This window comes from Macrosteles quadrilineatus, unplaced genomic scaffold (assembly GCF_028750875.1).
Source record: "Macrosteles quadrilineatus isolate MER2022 unplaced genomic scaffold, UCM_ALF_1.0 Scaffold_3__2_contigs__length_128488019, whole genome shotgun sequence".
NCBI lineage: Eukaryota > Metazoa > Arthropoda > Insecta > Hemiptera > Cicadellidae > Macrosteles > Macrosteles quadrilineatus.
Genome location: NW_026542596.1, coordinates 92,741,849 through 92,768,844, shown reverse-complemented (window position 1 = coordinate 92,768,844; position 26,996 = coordinate 92,741,849). Strand labels below are relative to the sequence as shown.

The 26,996-nt window shown below is 34.3% G+C and overlaps 1 protein-coding gene across 1 annotated transcript; it reads right to left on the bottom strand.

The window, feature by feature from the left end:
* Positions 1-339: 339 nt before the first annotated feature.
* Positions 340-26,996, bottom strand: LOC128989367 (uncharacterized). Its single transcript, XM_054411256.1, has 14 exons — positions 26,985-26,996; positions 26,796-26,864; positions 25,760-25,804; positions 21,344-21,412; positions 20,836-20,940; positions 17,763-17,807; positions 11,805-11,885; positions 9,797-9,868; positions 8,301-8,387; positions 6,762-6,839; positions 2,901-2,966; positions 2,183-2,323; positions 1,241-1,294; positions 340-446 (listed from the first exon to the last, which is right to left on the bottom strand). Exons 1-13 carry the CDS (start codon positions 26,994-26,996, stop codon positions 1,265-1,267), a joined length of 900 nt encoding a protein of 299 aa, XP_054267231.1. The 3' UTR covers positions 340-446; positions 1,241-1,264.

Below are 26,996 nucleotides of genomic sequence, written 5' to 3'. Positions count from 1 at the left end.
AGATATCATCATTATAAATACTAATTAGTAATTATTAACCTAATTTTTGTTAGTCTAATTAGTAATTGTGAAAATAGTATTTAAAGATTACCATTACCTTTATTAATACTATAAGAATACGATAATCTAAACATTTATCAAACGTTCATTTGATGGTTTTTTTTTACTTTTGTTTAAAAGTTGGTTTATAACGTGTGTTGTAACTCTGCTGTAAACTTGGCTTAGAGCTAACACAACAAAAAAGCACGGGTTAAGGGCTTAAGCATGGATTAAGGACTTAGGCTTAGGGCTTAAGGTCATCAGGATTATTATGTTTGAAATAAAATAAAATCATTTGTTAAATTCTGAGACAATTTTATTTTTAAATGAGAGAATAAGACGATTTACATATTTTTCCTCTGAAATCCTTCACAACATTATAATTGTTAGTGATTATTTTTTCAATCCTGAAACAAAACAAAATGTGTAGTACACAGTAGTATACAGTATGTGAAGCTGACAGCGCCCATATTTAAAATAAACTTGAAAATAACCCAAATCGGTTGTTTAGGTTTATTTATAGCTATTATTGACGTTTTTTGGCCTTAGTTGCTTTTAAAAACAAAAAATAAAATGGGCGCTGCGAGCTTCACACCAGCAGCTCCCATTGGTCATTTTGAGCTAAAAACCAGATCAGTTGCTGCAAAAACCATTGAAATACCATAGATTGTTTATCGTTTGGACTTAGTTGATTTAGAATTATAAATACCTCCGCCGCAGCAAGCCTGCCGACTAAGCGAATTTCCATTTGTCTGAATCTGAATTGATTTTCAATTAAATATACAGTAGAGTCCTGTAAACTATCGATTTCAATGGTTTTTAACTCAAAATGACTAATGGGCGTTTTTAAAAATAACTAAGGCCAAACAAGCGACAATAATAGCTAAACAAACCTAAACAAACGATAAACAAACGATTTAGGTTATTTTAAAGTTTATTTTAGATATGGGCATTGCCAGCTTCACATACCTGGACAATCATTCACAACCTTAAAAAATGTGAGCAAAAAATAATTCAATAAGATTACTTTGAGATACTCTACACAAAGTATGGTTTATTTTTAAATGCTTAACCTTTTATGTAAGAACACAATTTTTTAATACAAATTTTAACTTAGTAAATAATATATACTTTTGGGAGGTAGAAGAAGTAATCAAGGTAATAAATCAGACCATAACATTATTTTTTAGAAGCTACTCACTTAAAAAACAGGGTCTTGGAGGTTTTAGAAGCATTGTCCATTGCTCGGGTGGTTCTGGAAAACAACAAAATCTGTTAATAAATCAAGGGGCTTAAATTTTATAACTAATCACTTTGGGTCATACATTCATAATGCAATTGGGTAATTTTTATTGAGAAGATATGAACTGTTTATAAATAGTTCTGCCAACCTACTCGATTTTATTCCTGTATAAGCAGTTGATTTAAGTTTTGAAAACATCGAATGGTCAAAAAATCCAATACTTTAATATTTAAGTTGCTAGTTTGAGAGGAGAAAACAGAATACATCATCCCAAGTAATACTCAACAGTCCTTAGTATACTTTTCCAAAGTTTGCTTCCTTTGGAAAAAATAATAAAATTAAATTCTATCAAAATTATATCATTTGCAGGGTAAACAACAGAAAAAAACCATATTCATCCCTCGACCGTACAAATTCGAACATCAATCATATTTAAAATTTTAATTTTATAATCATTGCATTCTGCTGTTTAACTAAATAAGAATAAGCATCTACTTTAAGGAAAAACTACAGCATATTATAATTTCATATATTATTTCATGCAGTACGTGATAGCCTATCTTGTATTTTAATAAATTTATCACCCAAAAATTTGCCTTTAATTTAATTTGTGAACCTGTTTCAAAGCAAAATAATTTCACTAATGATTCTTGGTAGTAGGTACGAATCTTCCAATTTGTTTTCAACCATTTAAGAATTTAACTGTGATAATTTTACAGTTCAAAAGCATTTCTATTATTTTTCTTTCTACGCCAGTGACATTTTACGAGAAGTCAATGAGAGAAATAAATGTTTAGTGAATATGCTGGGAATTGAACCCGTCCCTCCCACACCAAAGTTTGAGAAACTAACCACTAGGCAAAACCTCATCCAGATAAAATTTTTATTGAATGGACTAACCATATCTTTACGCAGTTTCCTGTTGAGAAGCATAATCTGATCAATTTCATTTGAAAGAGCTCCACTCACGCAATCAAATTGTTGCAACACATTTTGCAGGTCCTGGTTTTTGCCAGCAAGGATGTGGATGTCTTCTGGAATCTGTTAAGAAACAATTAATTAGAATATAAATTTTTGTGCAGTAGTTTTAACATTTCATGTATTTGCAGCATTATTAATTTTTTGCATTTATGACAACAGCTAATTTGAAGAAACTACCAACAAAAAGCTGTGGTACAATATGAGAACTTTACTTTTTTCTATGGTTGAGAACAGTGGTAGACCGTTATGGCTATGGTAGGTGTGCTGAATTTTAAAGTCGAACAGACTTAAATATGAAGAATTCTGCTTTTTTATCCTAATTCAACACATCTACTGTAGCATTCTGTAAATTAAAAGAACCAAATTATCTTAAACCGTGTCCTCTTCCTTATCTGCAATAAGCATTTATATACGGTACTTATATGCCAACACCGTACCAAGGACTGCGCGGTACCGGTACACTGCTAGTATATATGAATGAATTTGAACGGATGATGTTTTTGGCCTCTGGGGACATCAAAACGAAAAAGTAAATCTGTCCCGGGTCCAGGTCTCACCATGAGACCTACGGTAATAGCTTATTCCCTATGGGACATTCGCTAACATCATTTGTAAACAAATAAACCTGAATACTTACAAATTGATTACCAGGTTTCCCTTTTTCCCCAGCAGGCAATACTGCAGATTTTGTTGGATTGGGGGCCTGTAAAATGAATCACATGTTTAAAAGACATTGTGTAAAGCAAAACAACATATTCTGTAAGAGATACGAGAGAGAACAGTATTCAATGGTTTAATCTCTCATGATGTTAATGTCTCATGATTGGTGTACCTACTTCATAATGTTACAAAATCAGAGAGTTATTAGTTTATCTTTTTAACAAAGGATCAATGAAAGAGCTAAGTTATTAATTTTGCCAACAGTGTTACTTAAACATTTTTGGTATCCCTAGTATAGAGGAAATTGTGTGTGCACATAAACATATTTAATTGGTATAATGTTTTTTAAGATAGTAGAAAATAATTTGCTAAGATAAGGTTTGCCTTGCCATGAATATCCTTCAAAACGGAAGTGAATATTAAGAAAATTTGGATATCAGCTTGTTTAAATACTATTTGTGTATTACATGGGTGTATAAATTACATGGATTGCATCTTAAAGCAGAAATATGATGTGAAAAAAATCTATATAAATAAAATTACAGTTTTGTCTGTACATTGCTTAGAATCATGCAGTGTTTGGTTATTTTTACGTTTCATAGCCTAAGAAAGCCGAAACGAGTCTTATCTCAATTTCTGTCTGTATGTCTGTTTGTCTGTCTGTTTGTCTGTTTGTCCATTCTGTGATTCCGTCTGTGACGCCAAAATGTCATTTTACGCGGCCTACTCCCTAGAAAACTAGAGTAACAATCAAGATTCTAATCATTTGTCTGTATTTACTGGATTGGTGAGAGTGTCTTTGACTATAAAAACATCGCCTCGCTTCCTTTAAAACAAAATAACGAACCATCAAAAACCCAATTTTGTTAGATTTTTGTCAAATTTTCTCCTAATGATTACTATTACATTTTATGAAATAACGATCAGCTGTTTGGATTAGTTCTCACTTCTAGCTGTCACTGATATGTTTACATTAAAAGTTGTTTACAAATACCGCAACCATTTCCGATCAAGTTTTGTTAGCACATTCAAACCAAGTGAGATTAAAAACGTTGTGCCTTACTTAACCGGTTTAATTAATCGCAAGTGCCAACGATTGTTTTTTGAGTTTTGATAACCGGGGAAAATACCATGAATCAGTGTTGTATTAGTGCTGGGAAACTTACGTTTTTTTAATCATCGTCACCATAATAGCTTACAAAAAAGGTTTCCACTCATTGACGGCGCTTCAAGGACAGTTGTGTAAAGTGCAAAGTAAAAAATCACAACTGCAGTGGGTGATCGTGGATGTTTCTGCGATCTCGGAAGATGTTTCTGATTTTGCTGTGATCGTAACCTGTAGCTAAACTCGCTTTTCCAATGTGTCACTTTTGGTTTCTACTTACTTACGTTTTGACAACGATATCGGTACTTTTCCTACTTAGGAAGTAAAACTACAAACGTCCAAAACCTCAGATTTTTGCGTTTTTTGTCACATTTCCTCCGAATGTTTGCTAGATATATGTAACGATTATTGTTTAGAGATTACGTACCGGTAATATTTAAAATAAGAAACGTTTGTTTCTAAGGTTCGTATACAAACTTAAAAAATATGATCATATAACAAGTCACCGTAGGATCTCAAATACAATGTCCGTCCGAGAGAGCTGTGATAAGCAGGTTGCATGTATCGTCCACAAAACACTGGTCACTCAGGCACCACAGTACTTGAAGGAAAAACTGAAAGCGAGGTCGGCCGTGAGAGAGCGCGGAACTAGACAGGACTTGTTGCTTGACATACCAAGGGTTGTTCTTGATGCTGGTAGAAGGGGTTTTTCTTACTTCGGGCCGGCTCAGTACAATGCACTTCCTTGCAAGCTAAAAGCACTGTCTTACAACAGTTTTATGAATCACCTAAAGAGTTTGTAACTAATCTTATTTTGTTTCGTAGTTATAAGAGGTTTTATTTAGTTTAAGTCCTGACTTGAATCAATTTGTAAAACAGTTTTGTAACTGAAATTCGCTCATGAATAAAGACCTTATTTATTTATTTGTTTGGATAAAGGTGGTTTCTTCAAACTGTCATTAATATGTTAACATTAAAAGTTGCTTACAAATAATCTTATTAATGGGAAATAGCTTTGATTTTTGAAAACTAAAAAAAAAATTAAAACCAAGGGAGATTAATAACTTAGGTCCTGCACCACATCAAGTGAAAGTTTTTTGAGCAAACCATAGTGAGTTTTTAAAGCTTTACGTTGTTAACGTTACATGTTACATGTTTTGTGGCCTGTGTATTTATTTATTTATATATTTAACACCTATAATACAGTTTGATTAGAAGGACAGTTTGAATTGGTCGTAAGTACTATAGTTCTTTTCTTAAATGTAAACGTTGGTTTATGGTACTGCTACTTTTCCTTAGAACCGGTGGTAGCAGTAAGAATCATTTTTACGTACAAACACATCACTATATTTACAACTATAGTTATCGTTAGTGCTGCACCTTATTTCTTATTAAATTTAATTGGTGTCTTACTGTATAATTTTTGCGTTTTCTGTCTGGACTCCAGAATGTTAGTTTATGCTATGAAAACGATAAAATATTATTGAAAGATTTTTTTAGCAAACCATCATGAATTTTTAAAGCTTGGCGTTGTTAACGTATAAATGTTTTGTGGACTGTGTATTTATTTACTTATTTATATATTTGCCAACAGATTTACACCAATTTTACAGTTTGATTAGGCCTAAAAACGATTATCATAACATTTGATGACACTATATCAAAACTTTAAAATAATTATTTTGTTTGTAATTTGCTTTGGTTAAAGCGTAGCAAATACCCTAATTCAATTCTGTATTTGTGTGTGTATGTCTGTTGGTAACGCATTAATGTCCTTATTTCTCAGTGTTTTGTGGAAAAGACAAGAGCACCTTTGTTAATGAAAATTTCAACCCGATTTAAGTGTGCAGTAGTGAGGTTGAGGTAGTATTTTAACTACTTTTAACCAGTGTGAAAAGTAACTTTCAATTACAGGCCTACCTTAGGGCTATGCCTGATAGATCTATAAAGCAATTCCTTTTATCATTAGATATAAAATATGGACTAACACGATCGGGTGACATTTAATTGCGAAGCATTCGTTTTGGCTTTGAAACTGTCAGATATTGTATTTGCGAAGGTTTATATGTATTCCTATACAGTAATAGTTTTGCTAGCATATCTGGAAAAATGCACACTAAATATGCAAACCAACTCCTGTTCTGAATATAAGACTCAAAGTACATTTGCGCTCTACCTTAGCTCGGGCTTCAGTAGATGTTGCGCCATTGAACAACGTCACGAGAAGTGCTTGCAGACGTTTTAAGTCCTCTCAAATTACTCAGTTAACTTATAATATTTGTTTAATCTTAAGAAGGTTCCTTACTCCTTAGATTCAATTGTATGACTCTATTGTTTTAATTTTCTTCTAAATGTTCATTTGTCTGTATAAAATGCTTTATAAAAGAGCTTATTTAGAAGCATTTACCAGTCACTTCCGATTTTAAATTCAACTGTTACCAAAAATTAAAAAGATACAAGTCTAGAAAAATAAAAATGAATAAATTAACATAAATATATTTTCAATCATTTTCAAATCATTTGATTTAACCAGAGAATAATTAAGAAATAGATTTTTTTATTTTTTTTATATCATGTATTTTTATTTCTTGTAGACCCATACAGAGCAACACAAAGAAAATGTGAGAGTGGATATGAGTACTATATTTACTTCTTTCAAAAATGTCAATTCATTTGTGTGTATTGTACATGTATTTGATTTTAATTTAAAAGTTAGTTTAATGGTGTTCTTACAACTGGTTTATCATCAGGCCAATGCCATGTACCATCTGCCATCAATACAACATTAGGCGAGCCAAGCTGTCCAGGAATCTAGAACAAAGTGTCAAATTAGTAACACACAATGCATTCCTGAAATTTGTGCTGTAAAGAGTGACATATATAAGATTTTAATGCATAACAAAAAACATCAAAAGTCATGGTCATTGAACGGTACTTTGCATAGTTCTAAAAATGTATAAGAGTAAGAGCAAAGACAATCGAACATTTTTTAAAGTGGCAAGGTATGGGCTGTGTTAATTAACTGTATAAAATAACTTCCTCTTGAGGTGTTATCACTTTCTTCATGTGATTTAAAATAAAAATAATTGACACTTGGCATTCTCCTAAATGCCTTAACTTAAAAAATGCTGAATCTTGAAATTATAGCAAATTGGAATTGAAAGTCAAAACTATTAGACCTTTAAAACTGGAGCTTTGATGTTTCTTGAATTTAACTAAAACTATTACACAAAAAGTGAGAAATATCTCATAAAAAACTATTGTCTTGAGGTATTTAAATTGAGAATAAAGCAGAAAACTGGAGGATGAAAACACTAAATTAGATTAACAGTTATTTTTTCTAAGACGCTAGGCACGAGCCTGGGTTTGTTTTTCACATTACTTCAGGCTAGACCTAGGGGCTGCGACATTATCACTTAAATAAAATCCATTGGTGATGTGACGGGATTTGAACCCGGGACCTCTGAGACTAATGTCCCACGCTCTAACCACTCAGATAACGCTCAAATAACGCTCTATATCAGATGAACGCTGAAGTATATTTTTAAAGACTGCTAAGAGAATCCACCAGCATAAAGTGTGTAATGTGATTAACCACGAGTAGGCCTACATGGGAGTTGCCACACAAAAGACGGATGGGGAATTGGATTATTTTACAAAAATCATATAGCGTCCCTTCAATTCTTAGGTGTTTGAAAAACTGACCAATCAAGAAGAGGCACAATTGCAAACTGCTCGACAAATTGCATGTCTGGAAACATCTGACTGGACATGTCAAATATTGACCAGTCTTAGTCAAAAAGTCTTCCATTCATTTTTTATACATGTGTTACAATCTTATAAAGCTATATTTTCAATTTAAGTTTTTTTTTTTATTTCAACCTATGGTCTTGAAAAAACTATTTTTCTTCTAGAGTGTTCTATAAATTGCTCAAAACAGTGTGGATTATTTTTAATTTTGCACTTATTGCGTCTAGAACGAGTTAAAAAAAAAATATTACATTAGACCTTTGTAACATTTTTAACATGATTCTTGTGAATCATTAGATTTAACCAGACAATAACATAATTTGATTCTTTTTGTTTGGAGTTTAAAATACCATGTAGGGACGATATCTTAAAGGCTCATACAGAACAAATCAACATAAAGAAAATGTGACAGTGGATATGAGTGTATTTATTTCAAAATGAAAATATGTCAAATGATTTGTGTGTTTTGCAGATGTATTTGATTTCAATTTAAAAGCTAGTTTAATGGTGTTTTAATCTTACAAAATAGTTTTCAGATTCAGAAGTAGGCCTGTGCCATGTACCATCTTTCTCCAACACTACGGGAAACGGCTCACTCTGTCCAGAAGTCTAAAACAAAGGGACAAATTTGTAACACATATTATAATGTAACTTATTCCTAAAATCTTCAGTACAATGAGTGATATCCAACATTTTAGTGGATAAAAAAATCCATGATCATGAGTGATATCCAACATTTTAGTGGATAAAAAAATCCATGATCAAAAATCTTTATTTATCCATACATGGGGTAAATCAAAATTGGCCATGATATTTTAATAACAACAGAATCTGAAAGTTTATTATGTACCCTTAAAGAATTTTGATTTGTTTTATGATTTTTCGTATTCACATTTTCAGGTATGTTTTAAAATCATACTTAAAATTGAAGATGATAAAAAAATATCAACCTATAGTCTTGAAAAATCTGAGTTAAAAAATAAAAAATACTATGGATTTTATTGTACTTATTGCATCTAGAATGGGCTTTAACTATCTGCAAACAGTAAATTGTTTAACATACTCCATTCGCTACCGAGCGTCGCATATATGCTACGACGTGGTCATTGCCACAGACTGGGGTATACAATTCAATTTTACATATAGACTGGCTGTCACTTGGTTACCAGTACACACAGACCACGTGCGAAAACCTGTTAAACAGTGATCATATTTACTTTGTAATGCTCTGCAATCTTGTTTGTAAATAATATATTCTTGTTTATTTATATTTTTGATAACCTTTTGTAATGTGTGACACCAGGTCTACAGTGAAGACAATAGTGAAAAATATTATATTTTTCTTGAAATAGCCCAAACGCCACATATAAGCGACACTTCATTTCTGTTTCGCTTTTAGGTGAAAGTAAGTAAAAATAACAGATATTTCAAGAACAGTTTATAATGGAACAAATATAAAAGCTACATGGGTGCTACATACAGCATACGGTGATGCAGCAAAATAAAGAACAGTTTTTCCAAATATCATATGACGTCACCAATGATCTTATCCACAGACCAAGCGACGTAGTTGTGCGACAGACATCCCTGTAGATCACTGCATAGAATTCACTGCCTTCAAATAGACCTTTACAAAGATATAACCGTTTTGATAACATTGGAACACCGACGCAAATATGCGACTTCAGTCTATTTTAATGTGACTAGCCGTCAGAAACCAGCCGTCCGCAAATGTGCGTCGCTGGTCCATATGAATGAACAATTTTGTACTATTGCGGTAGCGAACGTGTTAAACAAATCGTTCAATTTTTTAACCTAGGTATAAGTTTTATTATTTGTTGTTTTTTTTTTTTATTTTAATATCATGACTATTGATTTGTTTATGGTACATACAAACACAACAAGTAATGTGAGAGGGGTTGTGAGTTGTGAGTGTAATTAAAATATTTACTTCTCTCAAAATGTGTCAATTGATCTGCATATATCGTACGTGTAAAGTAAATAATGTTCAATCTTACACCAGGTTCAGAAGTAGGCCATGTATTATCTGCCGGCATTACAATATTGGGCGAGTCAGGCTGTCCAGAAGTCTAAAACAGAGTGTAAAATTTGCTACAAAGTAACTTACCTCAGTTAAAGTTTGTAGGATATAGTAAAAACTTATTCGTGACAAAGCACAAATTGAGTTTTGGTTACAATTTAATGTAATTTTCTCAAAATGGCCCGGACGATTTAGGTTACATTTAGCATGTTATAATTCTTTTAACTATAAACAAAACGGTACAACCCCATCACTGTAAAAATTACTGGTTCAAAAGTTATTGTAACTTTAAAACCCCATATGACGGGAAAACTGGATATTTGAACAAATTGCTCAACTGATCTCAGTTGAAATTTAGTATGTTAGGCTCCTTATAATTCCAAACTAAATGTTACAACCTTATTATTGCAAAAATTACATTTCAAAAGTCATTGCAGCTTTTGTAATTTTTCTTCAAAATATCACAGTTACTCCCCCCCCCCCCTTTTTTAGGGTGAAAATATAGAGGCTAGAGCGTAGCTGAGCGAGTTTTGAATAAAAGGCTACTTGTACGTAGGTGCAACTCATAGTGGAGCAGGGAGCAAAGCTGGTACCTGCGACGGCTCTCTTGCCTCTTCGCTCCGATACTCTACCCTGATAGGAGCGGTGAGCTTCAAGCGTCGAGTGTCGAGCGTTTTAGAGGCGCCGCTCTGCCACCGCTTTGCAATCGGGCCCCATATGTTGCCATATGAAGAGGGGTGTGTTCATAGATTGGAGCGGCAAGTGACAGTCAGCGCAGCGGTGCCGCTAAGCGTCGTAAACACCGCCTCGTCATGCCCAATTACTTTTTGTACGACACTCGACACTCTGATGAGTCATGCTTCTTCCGATGGGTTTTAGTCTTGTTAAATATTCCGGAGGAGCAAGAATCACCCTTCAAACAACTTAAGAAAAAGGACGTTGTTGCTTCGAAGAAGCTTTATGACATTGAAATTGAAAGTTTAATATGTGAAATTCAGTGTCGTTCATCATATGGAATTATAAAGACAACAACTTCAAGACACTACGTTGACGAGGAAGCTGTGGGATGAAGTGGGAGCAGCGTTTGACATGTCAGCTAAATTAATAAAATCATTTCTATCAAAATATGGTATTTTTAAGGACAGTTTTCCAGCAAAAAGTGCAAGCCACAACCAGCAAACAGCAACACAGCAAACAGTCTGTATCATGACCACCTTCCACACTCTGTTGGCGCTCGAGTGCTGCTCGACGCTCCTTGCTCGTATTGTGCCCAGGGCTTGAGGGTTTGGTCAAGGGTCGAGTCTCAGTGGTCAAACCGGCTGTAAAAAGTACTATTATTTTGTCAGTTCATGAACGCTGTCCAGTCTGGGACAAGAACTAATTTTATTACAATAGGCCTACATTAAATGAAATCGTGTAACTATTTTTCCAACAAGTTACAGGGTTACCCTTAATTAAGTGAAATATTTGATATGCAATTTATCCTCCAAACAGTTTTTTTCCTTTTACTTTCTACACATACACAATGATTAGGAGTTTCTAGAATATCATGGCATTTTTATTATTTTAAATATGTAGGCAGTATATAAATGAATGGACACTTTGTTGTGTTTTCATATTTAACGGTCAATTAGTTTCTTTACAAAATTAGTACATTTCACTATAATGTTTATTGAATCAGGTTTATTGTATATCAAAAATGTCTGTCATCCAGCCTCTTGAAACACTACCTTCGCCGTGCATTGTGCATGTGCAGCGCCACCACAATTAGGGGTAAAAAAAACTCTCCACTACAATCTGGCCTCGCTGCTCCACTATAGTTTTCACTTTTCACCCTCACCCATGACAAAGGCTTTTGACAAGCTTATGGGAAGAAGTATGTGTCAGATTGTTGATACCATTTATTTTCTCTTACAGCTATGGTTTGTTCCTTAACTCAAAGTATAAGAAACATTATACTCAACAAGAGTAGATGTGATCCTTACGTTAAGTTGGGGTTTCGGAGTCCACCAGGCCTCCCATGATCTCTCGATGTATTTTGTTCCAATAGATAAGGGACTATGTTTCTGTAGACAAGGATAAAATACAACAAATTATAATCCTTGAAAGCAAATAAAAGTACCACATGAAAGATATTCATAAATTTCACATTTAGGGATCTCAATCCCAAAGCTTTAATACAATCTCGGGATTATTTAAGATTTCACTTAATAGCCATTTAAAAGAGTCCCTTTGTTGAACCATCCAATGTTTCAAAACTGGTTTTTGTGCACTTTGCCGTCTTTTGTAGTTAATAAATGGTCGAAACTATCATCATCATAAATTTTGATTTGAAATCCTTAAGAGGGTTCAACCCGCTGGCTGTTTACCACATAAACATGGTCCTACAAAAAAGAACCTCGTGGAATTTTTAAAGAGTTTATCGAGTTGAAATAAACTGTAAAATATTCACAAAGATCCATACTATGCACTGAATGAACTGAAACTTTTGTTGGAATTCACTTCAATATTAGGTTGAATTCTATTTATGCCCAGACAGCACACTTTCTCCTCAGGACATCCCACGGATATTGCGACAGGGTATGCAAGATATCCCATAGTGGTCCTATGGTAAACTTGGGATATCACAGGATATCCACAGGAATGCCTAATGTCCCCGCCCGGGGATGTCCTACGGATAAGCTCACACGCATATCCGTGGGACATCCGAGGTCATCCCAGGGTAGTCCTCAGGACATTCTCAGGACATATGGGACTACTATGGGATGTCCCTGGGATAAAGTGTGGTCTGGGCCTGATCATAAAAAACACAAAATAATATAGATTTAGTATGAAAAGCTTAATTATAAGTTTAGTAAATTGATTAAATAGTTAATAAACACAAATTTTGAAGAAAAAAACGAGAAAAAAGTTTTTGGCCCAGACGGGTTTCGAACCTGGTACCTTCGCCTTGTGAGCCTCTTACCTTACCTCCTGAGCTATCTGCGCTTGTTGATTATGGGTGTTTTCAAGTGGTTAAAGAGTAGCCGACAGTTGCAATGATCGCAACTCGCAATACTTAAAATATTTTTGATACTACAGTATTGGCTATATATGATTCTGTTAATCTGTTTAGGCCTCAAGTAGTTGAATTGTTTTTCTGGTAGTTGGAGAGGATACTGGTATTTGAATATAGATTATTTAATCACCATTAGATTAGCACTGTAATAATTGATTGTTATATGATTAAAATTAGTTTTTTGTTGTTTTATTAATTTAAAGTTAGAATTAAATTCACATTCCACACAACTATGATAGAACTCTAGTTTTCCTGAACTCAGTGGTAGTAATATGTCAGTAAAGTAAAGTCAACCCTTGCTAGCCATAGTATTAACAAGACATATTTTCAATCTGGGAAACCTTCAACTTTTAAAATAAATTATAAAACCTCAACATCTTAATGCGTGGGAATCTTATTTTTAGAAAAAAAAAACAGACCAAAATTATTTGTTAAATAATGAAGACGGCCCAATTATAAATTCGGAATTACTGAAAATAATTACATCAAGAACAGCACTGTAACATATCCAAAATTCAAAAGATTAATTTTTCTAATATTATTTTTAATTTTTCCAATATCCTTTAAATCATCTGTTTTAACTTTGTTTAAAATTAATTTATTGAGTAAATATTTCCTTTTTGTACTAGTGTTAACACAGCCTGAAGATGGAAACCAAGTTTCTGAAAGCACTAGTGAAAAAAACAAATTATTATATATTGGCCTTGTTGAACATTTAAATTTAGATATACTGTACATTTCATCAGTGGTAGTATTTTTTTTCTTCAGTTTGTTACCGGGACATTACGGGACATTACAGGATATCCAGTGGATTTTGTACATGTCCCGGGATGTCATGGGACATTCTGGGATATCCTATGGCATTCGTACATATCCCGGGACTTAACAGGATATCCTGAGGTTAACTTACAAATCCCGGGACATTACGGTATATTGTAGGATATCCTGTGGATTTCGTACTCGTCCCGGGATTTTGTGGGATATCCTGAGGATAGCGCACATATCCCGAGACATTCTCAGGACATATGGGACTACTATGGGATGTCCCTGGGATAAAGTGTGCTGTCTGGGTGTTGGTAAAAGCTTAAATAACGTTAAAACAGAGAGCTATTACTTTCAACACCTTTATTTACAATTGAACTCATAACAATAAGCATTTAAATCATAATTGAATCTTAGCAAGGAAAAGTACAAAGAATAAAATATATAACAGCTGTTAGCTGATTCAAACTATATCACTTGCTGTATATAATACCATTGACTATATAACTGACAACTTCTAACATCCTCCCACCAAGTTCATGGAACATTTACAAGTGAAATGAACTTCAATTAATTATTGATCAACAATTTGTGTTTAAAAGAGAAGTTAAGTTGCCTTTGTTTCTTTCATTTGTTAGTAATGTTCTCAAGTTTAGTTTCTATATCTCTTCGGAACACATATGACTCTTCCTCGTCTGGTTTCTTTTGTGATTGACACAGGTTCTACATTTGACACATCTTCTTCAGGGGGTATTTCCCTTATTGTAGTCGATCTTGAGTTTTCCTCATTTGCAACTTGTCGAAGATGTTCCTGTGTAATATTATCTTCTTGTGAGTTGATTTCTAGTGGAAATATTCTTTGAACTGGTCTCATGAGTTCGCCATTTTGCGTACGAAGCCTCACAAGTCGAACATTTCCATCCTTTCCTTTGATTAATTCAACAACACGCGCCAATGGCCAATTTAATCTCTTTACTCCGTCACCTCCAATTAGAACAATTTCACCAACTTTCAGTTCATAAGGTTTTTTCTTGTTGCCATGTAGTTGTAGTTGTCCCAAATATTCTGAGCGAAAACGTTCCCTGAGATTTTGCTTCAATTTTTGACGATATCTCAGTCGTTGATTGAGATCAGTTGCTTCTATTAAGTCGAGATCTGGTACTCCAACTTCTAAGACAGGGTGATGTGGTAGATAATGAGCAGGTCTGTGCATTTCTTCAGCTGGAACTTCTTCTATAATCTTTTCATTCAACCACCCATCAAATACTTCTTGGTATTTGACGTATAGGTCTTCTTTCTTAAGTTTTTTCACTGTTGAAGATAGTCTTTTCTTAGCCAAGTCATAGTTGTCTGATAGCGGAGAGTGATCTGCCATCCAAGGGAGACGAACTTCAAAACGTCCTTCTTTGGTGATTTTTACTGTTTCAAGAAAGGTTTTCTGAGTTTCGGCTTCTAATTCCTGTCTTGAACATTTCTCGTAAGGATCTAGAATTCCTAAGGTATCTAAAGTCCAAAGGTCACTAATTTTACCTGTAGTCAGCATAGAAGTTACTAAACTCGTTGCATCTTGCTTGCTACGCTGCTTGTTTGGGATTTTCCCCATCAATGTCCATCCGAGCTTTGTTTCAACTGCAACCAATTTACAGTCTAGAGCCTTGTGACCACCTGTCCATAAGTTTCCTGCTACATCTGCTCCTATTAGTACATCTATAGGACCATAAGAGTCAATGTCACTGAAGGTGATGTTCTGCAAGGCTAGCTCTTCGATCCAGGGTCCTCGTACGACTGGTGAGATGTTTCCGCAGATCTTCTTCTGGTCTAGAACTTCGAAGTGGCATCTATACTTGTCATCTAATGAAGAAAGATGTAGTACATACACATTATGATGAATTACTCCTGTACTGTTGCCCCCAAAAAGAGAATGTTGAATCTTTTCATTTTTGGTGGAAACATAACCTACTTTGGCTGCTAAGCTGGATGAAATATATGATCTTTGGGATGCAGAATCAATCAGAGCTCTTGCACAGTAAATACCTTTGGGTCCCGTTACATTGACACGTAAAGTTTGCATCAACACATTACAGGTATTTAAGTTTGCAAGTGTTTCGTCTCTTTTAGGTTGAACAATGACATTTTCATGTTCCGTTAACTCTCTACTAGGATTAGATTCATTAGACTGCTTTTTAATTTGATCAATCTCATCACACATGATGACAAAGTGAGACTTTTTACAAACTATACACTTAGGCTTAGTCCTACATTTGTTTGCAGTATGTCCAGGTTTTAAGCAACAAAAACATGCTTTCTTACTATTTACAGATGCTTTTCTTTCTGACAAAGGCATTGATTGGGCTTTGATACAATCTTGACTTTTGTGAGAAAATGTACAAAATATACAACCTTGGCTATTTGATTTGTCACATTTTTCAGAAGTAAATAGCCCTGTAGCAGTAGCTGTATTAGGCCAACTTGATTTATTTACAAAGGGAGGAGTTGCCTTACTTTGCCTACTGTCATTCTTTTCTTTACTTGGGGTCGATGAGAAACCAAAACCAGACATTGCTAACTTGACCTTTTACTCCCCTTCAATTTCCCCTTTTAGAAAATTAAGAAGATTTTCTAACAAGTCTTTAGACGTATTTTTCTCGTCCTTATGCCTACTGAATGTATTAGAACTAGATCTCTCCCACAATTTCAAAACATCTTCTGGCAAACAAGATGAAACTAGAGGTAAGAGGATAGGTGCACACGTGTCTGAGGACACCCCTAGTGTTTCTAGGTTTCTTAGATGACACTGCAGTTTGTCATATAATTCAGAAATGGAAAGCTTCTTGGTTGACGAAGCATGGTAAACTACAATTTTCAACATTTCCCTAATGTAATATTCAGTTAGCAAGTCATCCCGACCAAAACGACTTTTGAGACTCTTAATTACTTCGGGATACATTTCTCCAGTGGCTGGGTAACTTTCAACCACTTCTCTGGCTGCAGAGTTTGGAATTGTTGCCATAACTAAATACTGGATTTTGTCATTAGGGTTTATTGATTCATCAGAATCTATTTTAGAAAACTGAGCCCAAAATGGTAACCAATCTTTAAGATCGCCCCCAAACTCTTTGAATTTGATCAAGGGAAGCTTGTATCCACTGTTGTTATGCATAGGGTAACCTAGGCCTACCTGAATTGATGAAGGCTGTGATTGACCACTTACAGAAACCTTATCTTCCTCCAGGCTTATCTGTAGGAGTTTCTCTACAGATTTCTTAGCTAGTTGAAAAGCTAATGCATAGTCCTTTTGGCTTTCCATCTCCTTGTCCATGTCATTGTCATTTACTTCAGTTGACAACATGAGTTCAAACACTTCTGAGTCATGTTTTGCTATGGATTCATATTGAGTAGCTAAAACATCCATTAAAGCTTCAATCTTAGTTAAATCCCGATCTTCACTACTAATCAAACCTTCAAGTTCTGTCCTTGTTTTAGTGAAGGTTCTTCTGATGACTCCTCTACTTCGATTTAGTTTTGATATATCCATTTTTGCACTGGTTTTAGTCGTGTCCTGTCACGGTCGCCAATAATGTTGGAATTCACTTCAATATTAGGTTGAATTCTATTTATGTTGGTAAAAGCTTAAATAACGTTAAAACAGAGAGCTATTACTTTCAACACCTTTATTTACAATTGAACTCATAACAATAAGCATTTAAATCATAATTGAATCTTAGCAAGGAAAAGTACAAAGAATAAAATATATAACAGCTGTTAGCTGATTCAAACTATATCACTTGCTGTATATAATACCATTGACTATATAACTGACAACTTCTAACACTTTGTAATTGTTTTACAAAAAATTTAGTATTTACAAACAAATTTAGGAAATTCGTGAACTAGTCTTTTTTACATGTTATTTTAACTTGTATATAACCGCTGAAAACTAATTTTTGCCCATCCGTTGCAAGCTCTGATATATTAAGAGCACAAAAAGCACACAATCATTGGAAACAAATTAGTTTCAGAATGTTGAGAGCTTGTACAATAGAGGCATGTTCAATCCCGAACTATATTACAATCCAGCGCAGGTTTCCTAGTCTAGAATAGATGTATTTACTTATTTACTTACAATCTGTCGGCCTCTAGATGTAGGTTGTGGACCCCATCCAAAAACCTGCAAACAGAGACATTTTGGTTAAGTTAAAATAATTTCAATTTATCATAGCATTCATGTATTCAGTATTTAGGTGAATGTTACTAAAAAACCTCTGGGTCTACAAATTTTCAAGTAAGTGCCAGGCCCCACTAGAAAAACAGGTCATGCTGCAGGGTCCATGACGTCACATTAGTGAATAAATTCCACTACCATATCCCTAGTATATTTAAGGTAAATAAACTAGCTGTTTGTCAGACTGTAATGGTAAGATTTCAGTACAACTATCCCACAGGACTGGACGTAGTGTTGCGCCGCCGCATGGCCTGTTTTTCTAGTAGGACTAGGGGTCTCAATCCCGGGCCTTCAATCCAATCCCAGGATTTTGGGATTCGTCCCCGCCGATCCTGGGATCCCGGGATCAATCCCCGGGATTATATAATATTACTAGCTGACCCGGCGAACTTCGTATCGCCTAAGTTATAGGTTTCCCCTAAGACAGACCGATGGAAAGAAAGTACCGTTACGTTTAATTTTCAAGATGATCTCGTTCGCATCGCTCAATCACGTCCTGGTTGAAGTTCGTTCGCTACGCTCACTCACCTTTGGGTTGGAGCTCGTTCGCTACGCTCACTCACCTTTAGGTTGGAGCTCGTTCGCTGCGCTCACTTGCCTTCAGGTTAGCTCGTTCGCTACGCTCACTCACCTTTTGGTTGCAAATTAGCTGATGTCATAAATGTAAAAGAAATAATAGTGCTGCACCCTGTTGGTAATCCTTGTAACTTTAATGCTATTGAACATCATAGTACAGAACCAACTTGTTTAATTGAAACAGCTGTTAAGATTCATTAATTCCATTTCTCATAAGGTTAACATGGGAAACTCCAGAGCCACTGGGGTGGAGCCCTTTTAAGAATTTCGAAACGGGAAATAGTTTACGTCCGATTCGCATACCTACAGAATTTACACATCAAATTTCATAACGATCGGTGAAGTCGTTCCGGAGGAGTTTGCAGACAAACACTGTGACACGAGAATTTTTTATATTAGATGATTTTTAACTTTTTAGCCATTTTAAATGAGCGAGAAGTCCCCTCATTAAATACTTTGATGTTTTAAACTGGCCTTACCAGTGTTACACTGGGCAATGTGTCCGTTTTCTAAGTAAATAAATATTACCACGCGGAACTTTGATCGCCCGTATTTCTTATTTACAGTGTATAAATGTGATATGTCACTCTAGAATGTAATAAATACATTTTAAAAAATCCCGAGCAACCGCACTCGCACGTAGGCTATACGTAACGCTAATAGATGGATTAAAGATAGTAAAAAAGGTTCAAATACCTGCTATTAAGCAATCCAAATTTGTTGTTAGAACAACTAGTTTCGGTGTCTGTGTGACACCATCATCAGGCTGCACAAGGACAGTTTTCTTTCTTCATACGAAGAGCGTCATATTTACACGAAAAATAAATAAACATTTACAGACGACACAAACACGAACACGAGACATTTATGGTAACTGATCAGTTAAGAAAAACAGACGACGCTAACCCGGCGGAGTTTGAGTCCAGACTGCGGGTGGTCAGTGCAGTGGTGTACGTCCGTTATCTTATCATCCCAGGTTGCGTCCTGTCAATCACACCTCCCCTCTCCAGTAAACCGATGGCAGTGTCATACATAAAATTAGACGAGAAAAATTGTTGGTCATTTAGTACATTATGGTGGTCGGATTTTACTGCCTTATATATCTCAAACTCTTCCAATGTGTTAAGTTTATATCTGTCTTTACAAAAATGTAGAATATCCATATTGCTGCTAATGTTGGTATAATTGTGGCCTTGGGATATTAAATGTTCGGCAAAAGACGATGTTTGGTGGGCTGTTGACGCTTTTGGAATATGCTCTTTGAATCGTTTTGTGAAGGAACGTGCTGTTTGGCCGATGTAATATTTCGTACAATCGGTGCAATTGATCTTGTAAACGCCAGTTTTATCATAAGATTGCGTCATCGTGGGACTGCGTTCCTTTAACAATGAACCAAGCTTGTTTTCTGTTCTGAAGGAAACTGTGATTTTGTTTTTTGCCATGAGATTTTTATATTTATTGCTCATAAAGGTGCCAAATTTTGCAGAGATGAAAATTAGTTGTTCTAACAACAAATTTAGATTGCTTAATAGCAGGTATTTGAACCTTTTTTAATATTATTTGGCAATCCGGAGGCTAACAACTACAATTAAAGATAGCTAAGAGAAAAAGATAAAATGGGAAGAATCACGAGTAGTAGCTTAAAAATTTTATTTTGACTGACAGCAATAAAACAGTATAAGATACTGTAAAAAAATAAACCATCTGCTCATGTAGTAGCGTGTGTATGAAAAACATAATTTTAGATAAGAAATTTAATCACCACACTAATAACCAAATACGAAGATAAAGTTATAGACCCTAAATATGAGCAATCTTAATAATGAGATTTTGTGTGTTTGTTTATAGTTATATTTTATGAAAATAATACTTAAATTTCCGATTGCAATGTTATGTTTGCTACACAAATTGCGTTGTTTATGTTTAATGTCAAAAGTAAAACTCAAAATAACTTGTAGTCCTACTGTAATTAAGTTCTAACTAATGTAATAACATTTACATAAAGTAAATCCAAATCGTCTAAAAACTGAAACATATATTTAGGCCTACATTCGTTCGCCTATTGAGTTTAATGATAATTAAATTTTCCAATCAAAAAAGATCATTACTTATACCATTTCATATAATCGCCCTAAAAATAAAGAGTATATGTGTTTCAAGTGTTATTGGACTATTTTTATTAGTTTTCCGTAAGTAAAAGTCCTCAAATTCATAAACAAATCGATATAAACATAGGTTTTGCAATTCCATTAATCCCGGGATTAAAAGTCACCAATCCCGGGATTTCTAGGTATCAAAAATCGGCCGGGATCCCGGGATTGAGACCCCTAAGTGGGACCTTCTATGTGAGGTTTTACCGTACAGGTGTTTATGCAAGAAAGAGAACTCTTATGCTTACAGGGTCTTCAGGGTCTTCAAAGGGGTCAGCAGTCCACCAATCACCCCAGGTTCTCTCTATAAACTTTGGCTGAGCTTCTTCATTTGGTTTGCTGACATCCTGGATCTGCAAAACAAGTTTATAAATCAACAAAAATGCACTATGAACATTCATGGTCTGCAAGGCAAGGAAGGAATTGCTTATAGCTTACATATTTCCTATTTGATAATATAAAGTGCCCAAGTCAATACAAGTCAAGTTCTTGAATCATTGATAAATTCCCACATTTATTGAGTTGCAGCTCAAACAGAATCCTGTATGAGTACAACTAATTTTGTTACTGACAATCAGTACTGATTGTAACACAAAATTTTGTTGAATGACACATAGAAAACCACGTACAGTTATAATTATAAGAATTTGAATCATAAATATCTGTATTTACTGCTATTTGCTTACTTTATATAACTTCAATGTGTTGAATGCGAAGACTTAATTAAAAAAAAAAATTTAATGTATTTCAACTTACAGGCGGGCTATCAGAAGTAGTTATCCATGAACCTTCCGACCAAAACCCTTGTGATGTGGGGGTGGTTTCCTTATGACATAAAGAACATACTACTGTTAATAATTCATTTTACATTTAAAAAGTTTTACAATAAGAAAGTCACTCAGTTAGTAACGACAAATTATTATTGCAAAACCAGTTTATTAAATCAGTACAAAACTTCCAGAACATAAAAGTTAGCAACCTCATAATGACAATTGATCAGCTGTTAAACCATATTTTGTAAACATAACCTCAAATTTACTCAGTTAACGATGGCAAGTACGCTCGAGAATTACCCCGCGGAAGAACTACGTTCCGTTATCAGATTTTTGGTCGCTGAAGGTGAGAAAGGTGGTGAAATTCGCAATAGAATGTTAAAAGTGTACGGAAATTTAAAAGTGAGACAATTGTTTGAATTGTTTACAAATGGGTAGAACAGTTTCAAAGTGGCCATACAAAAGCTTCTGACGAGCGAAGCAGTGGACGGACCGATCGAAGTTAACTCTTCCTGTCACGAATCTCGGATTGACGTGATAACTTGGGACAGTAGGCCTTTGAACTGATAAGTGAAAAAGTAAACGCGAGTGTTGAAACTGTTCATAACAAGCTACAGTACAAGAAACCCTGTGAGATATAGGTGCCCAGACAACTCATGAACGCTCAAAAAGAAACCAGGCTTCAAATCAGTCAACAGTTAAAAATCAATGTACGAATGAAGGAGGGGGTTTAATAATTCCAAAGAATTGTAATGTGTGATGAAACATGGGCCCTCCACTATCAGCCAGTGTCAAAACCACAGAGCCTTCAGTGGAAGCATACAACTTGAATTTAATAACATTTCAAGACCCAGCCATCTGCCGGTGAAGTCATGCTTACAGTATTCTTGGATTTTCAGGGGCCAATTTGTTAAAGACTAAAGAACAATCAACTGCCAGTACTACAGTAACATGCTGGAAAACAAGATAAGACCTGCATTTTGAACGTAATGCTCTAGACTTTTGACTGAAGGCGTGATTTTGCTTCATGACAACTCCCGTCTACATACAACATAGCTGACAAAAGAAACTTCAGACACTGGGATGAGAGGTCCTTCCACATCCCCCCTACAGCCCCGACCTCGCCCCATCAGACTTCCATCTGTTTGAACTCCTTAAAGATGGTCTTTGAGGGATACATTTTCATATCCAATGAAGGGGTAAGAAATCAGGTGCAAAAGTGGCTTTGAGATCAACTTAAAGAATGTTATGCCAAGGGCATTTACAAATTAGCAGAAATATGGGACAGGTGTATAAGTGTCGCTGGGGACTATCCTGCAAAGTAACCCAAGTCTTGCAAAGATTGAATAAACCGTTTTTTAACAATAATAATTTGTCTAGTTATTGAATGACTCTCATAATTGTGTTTTATTACATGAAAATTTCATTTGTGGTGATTTTAAAACTAAAATGTCTTAATTACCTTATTTATCCAAAAATTAATTAAACAATTTCACATAAAGCAGTTAAATTAAAATAAAGGTTACAGTTAAAGTACTTAGTACTATTTAGTCCAGTAAATAGAGGTATGTTAACTTACAAACGGTCCGGTAAGTCTAAATTTTTTATATGTTGTCTAGGATGGTAAGTAGGTGTTAAAACCGCAAAATGCACAATTCTACCCCCTCCGCGCCCGCCGCCATATTGAAAAATCGATAAAATCTGTACTTTCTAGAGATTTTCGCCTATATCTCCGTTTTGGTGCGTTTTAGCAAAATATATGTAATGTAAATGTTGTAGACAATTAAATTTCCTATAATATAAGTATAACAATTTGGTTCTAAGACTTATGGTAACGAAAATATTTAAATTTTTATACTATAAAACATTAAATTTTTGTTATTTTGACAAATCTCTATTAGTCCGAGCAAACTAAAAAAACTGACACAGGGAACGTAAAAAAAATTTCAAGAAAACGTTTTATGGTTTTATTTTGTAGTGTTGGGTCTGCAGAGTGACATACTAAAAGTTGCCAAAAATCGGTCTACCGAAAACAACCTAAAATCACGATAAAAAATTGCAGCTTTTCTCAACATTCGACAAATTTGAAAAAAATATACCACATGCATATTTTATTCAAAATTTTGTGAGATATTGACTTGGGACGACCACCGAAGTTTATTGGGTGGTTAGTACTTCATTTACATAGGGAACTCATTTTTGGCCGCCATCTTGGATCCGCCATATTGGATATAAATAAAGAAAATCAAATGCAATGATAACGTTGTGACACATTATTATAAACCAGATTTTCACTCTGATTTCAATGCCGAAATCCGTTTTTAAATATCTGTTTACGTTTTGAAGATATAATCAAACGAAAACTCTCCCCCATACATTTATTATGGACTTTTCGTACTTGGAATGTTTTTAAATACCATTTTTCTTATATCTCCAGTTCTTATCAACGCTTGCAGTTCAGTATAGCCTTTAAGTATTCTGTGATGTAAGCGCTTTCACCTATTAATCGTTCAAATTGAACGAGTTAGCAACGAGCTACAAACCTAAAACAATATGAAATTTAACTTTTTTTAATCTTTGTTATTGTTTTGGGGATTGTAGCTCTTCGCTAACTCGTTCGATTTCAATGATTAATAGGTGAAAGCGCTTACATCACAGAATATTTAAAGGCTATACTGAACTGCAAGCGTTGATAAGAACTGGAGATATAAGAAAAATGGTATTTAAAAACATTCCAAGTACGAAAAGTCCATAAGAAATGTATGGGGGAGAGTTTTCGTTTGATTATATCTTAAAAACGTAAACAGATATTTAAAAACAGATTTCGGCATTGAAATCAGCGTGAAAATCTGGTTTATAATAATGTGTCACAACGTTATCATTGCATTTAATTTTCTTTATTTATATCCAATATGACGGATCCAAGATGGCGGCCAAAAATGAGTTCCCTATGTAAATGAAGTACTAACCACCCAATAAACTTCAGTGGTCGTCCCAAGCCAATATCTCACAAAATTTTGAATAAAATATGCATGTGGTATATTTTTTTCAAATTTGTCGAATGTTGAGAAAAGCCGCCATTTTTTATAATGATTTTAGGAGGTTTTCTGTAGACCAATTTTAGTATGTCACTCTGCAGACCCATCACTACAAAATAAAACCATAAAACGTTTTCTTGCAATTTTTTAACGTTCCCAGTGTCAGTTTTTTTAGTTTGCTTGGACTAATAGAGATTTGTCAAAATAACAAAAAAATTGACGTTTTATTGTAAAAAAATTTAAAAATTTTCGTATCCATAAGTCTTAGAACCAAATTGTTAAACTTATTTTATAGTAAATTTAATTGTCTACAACATTGCAATTACATATATTTCGCTAAAACGCACCAAAACTGAGATATAGGCGAAAATCTATAGAAAGTACAGAATTTTTCGTTTTTTCAATATGGCGGCGGGCCCGGAGGGGGTAGAATTGTGCATTTTGCGGTTTTAACACCTACTTACCATCCTATACAATATATAAAAAATTTAGACTTACCGGACCGTTTGTAAATTAACCCCCCTATTTTTGTCTCTATTTACTGGACTAATTAAGGTTACAGATAAATTTTGAGTTTGAATACCACATTGTACCATGTGAAATCTAAAAAAGGTTTTGTAATTCCAAAATATGTTTTATTATAGATTTTTATTTGTATTCATTTGTTGGGTCCCCCAATCAGACAGTTGTTAAATTAAATACTTGGGAAGAGTTAAGATTTTATTTTATTTTTCAACCAAGCAAGAGAGCGTTCCCATAGGTCATACGTCTCTTATCAACCTCTTGTGTGGACCAGCTTGCATTTATTATTAAACATTCCAGATATTTCATATTCAGTATGTGGGATTATTAAATAAACTGTTACCTGTTCAATATCCTTTGGTATTGTTGGATGACGACTGGGGTCGTGACTACGGTCACATCATCAGGTCAATCCTCGTAGAAAGATTCGATAGATACACATAAAGTTTATACCGAACACAGAACACAAAATATTTACAGTTATTTTTTTATTTATTATAACTGAGACAGAAACCATCGCGATGCGTGCACGCTTACTTTGAGCAGGCCTATTCTATGAGGATTGACCTGATGATGTGACCGTCGTCACGAAACCGGTCGTCATTCTACAATACCAAATGATATTGAACAGGTAAAAGTTTATTAAATAGTTTAAATCTTCAATATCCAGTAGGATGGAGGCAAATGAACTCTGAGAGATAGAAACTTGTAAACATATAATAAATATTTTATTTTTTTACAAAATAGTAAAAAGGCAAAAGTTACTCAAAACAATGTTTTTATAAGACACTTGAGTGGCTTAAGTAAAATTAGTTCTTTTATTGACTATTTTTACTTACCGAAGTTGGACTAGTCTCCCAAGTAACACTTTTTTGCTGTGGTTTCTAAAAAGAAAGAACAATTTGGTTACAATGTATCACGCATTTTTCTTCAAAGCTATATGTACAGTACACTTGATAATTCTTTGATTAAGTTTTAGGATTATTTGTGTTTAGGTAGGATGCGATAGTTATCAGAATAAATGTTATTTGTAGCAAATACCTGTGCGGACATGTAACAGATGGACTTGTTTACTGTTCTTCAATATTTATTAAGAACTCTCTTTCGTTCTACGTTTTACCAGTACCTAATAAGTAATTTGTAATGTAATACTTTAATGTAAGACACTATAGTCAGTGAAGTCAGCATTCAAATCCGCATTTATAGTAAACTGTGTTTTTAGTAAACAGTTTGAAGGAATTTACCAAAGATTAATAGGATTTATATGGTAAGGTATCATAGTCTAGGCTAAACCCATAACAAAATTTGATTATGTATTAGATACTAAAAACATTGCAATACTTGTGTGTTTTATTAATCAGTGATGAAAAATATTCAAAATGGTACTTTTTCAAATATTTTGGACACTTAGGAATCACTGCCAGTGGCAATGAGAGGTTATAAACAAAAATATAACCTCTCTTAGAAGTGATTGATAGTAATTTAAAAAACTATCGTGTAGGTATAATGTAGTGTACACAACTCACGTAAATCGTCATAATACACTTGTAGAAGTTTTTAAGACACTTGCCAAAAGGCTTTGAAAACCTGACTTTAAGATGGATTCGTAATGTTATTACAGTGGAACCTTGATAAGAAGACCCTCGATAACAAGTCGCCCTTGATAACCTGCACCTGACCACCGAGCAACATATCTTGTTTACAACAGTCTCCATGATCATATAACCCCATTGCATTGTATTTTTTTTTTGGGGGGGGTGGGTTAAGAAAAAGCAAATAATAGTGTGACCAGGTAAAACACATTCCTGGATGGCATAACAATAGTGTAATACAATGATTTAATTTAACGTTAAGATTGTACATATTTGTACTCACATTCTGGTCTATGTTAGTTGACCTAGTTGTCTGCGGAAACTGGACAGGATTTTGTAAAGCTGGATTTCGCTAAAAAAAGTCAAATGTTTAATTAAATAAATAACTTAAATAGAAGGAAAATATTACAGTTTAGAAAAAATTATTGCTATTGATGCTAACTGTGTTTAGTTTGAACTACCAGCTGTTTACAACAGCCTCCAT

Bases quoted from the DNA above. Each gene is read 5' to 3' on its own strand.
- LOC128989367 (XM_054411256.1), bottom strand. The intron at 25,805-26,795 runs GTGAGTACAAAT...CTTTCTTTTTAG, and splicing joins CAACTAACATAGACCAGAAT to AAACCACAGCAAAAAAGTGT. The intron at 21,413-25,759 runs GTAAGTAAAAAT...TTATGTCATAAG, and splicing joins GGGAGACTAGTCCAACTTCG to GAAACCACCCCCACATCACA.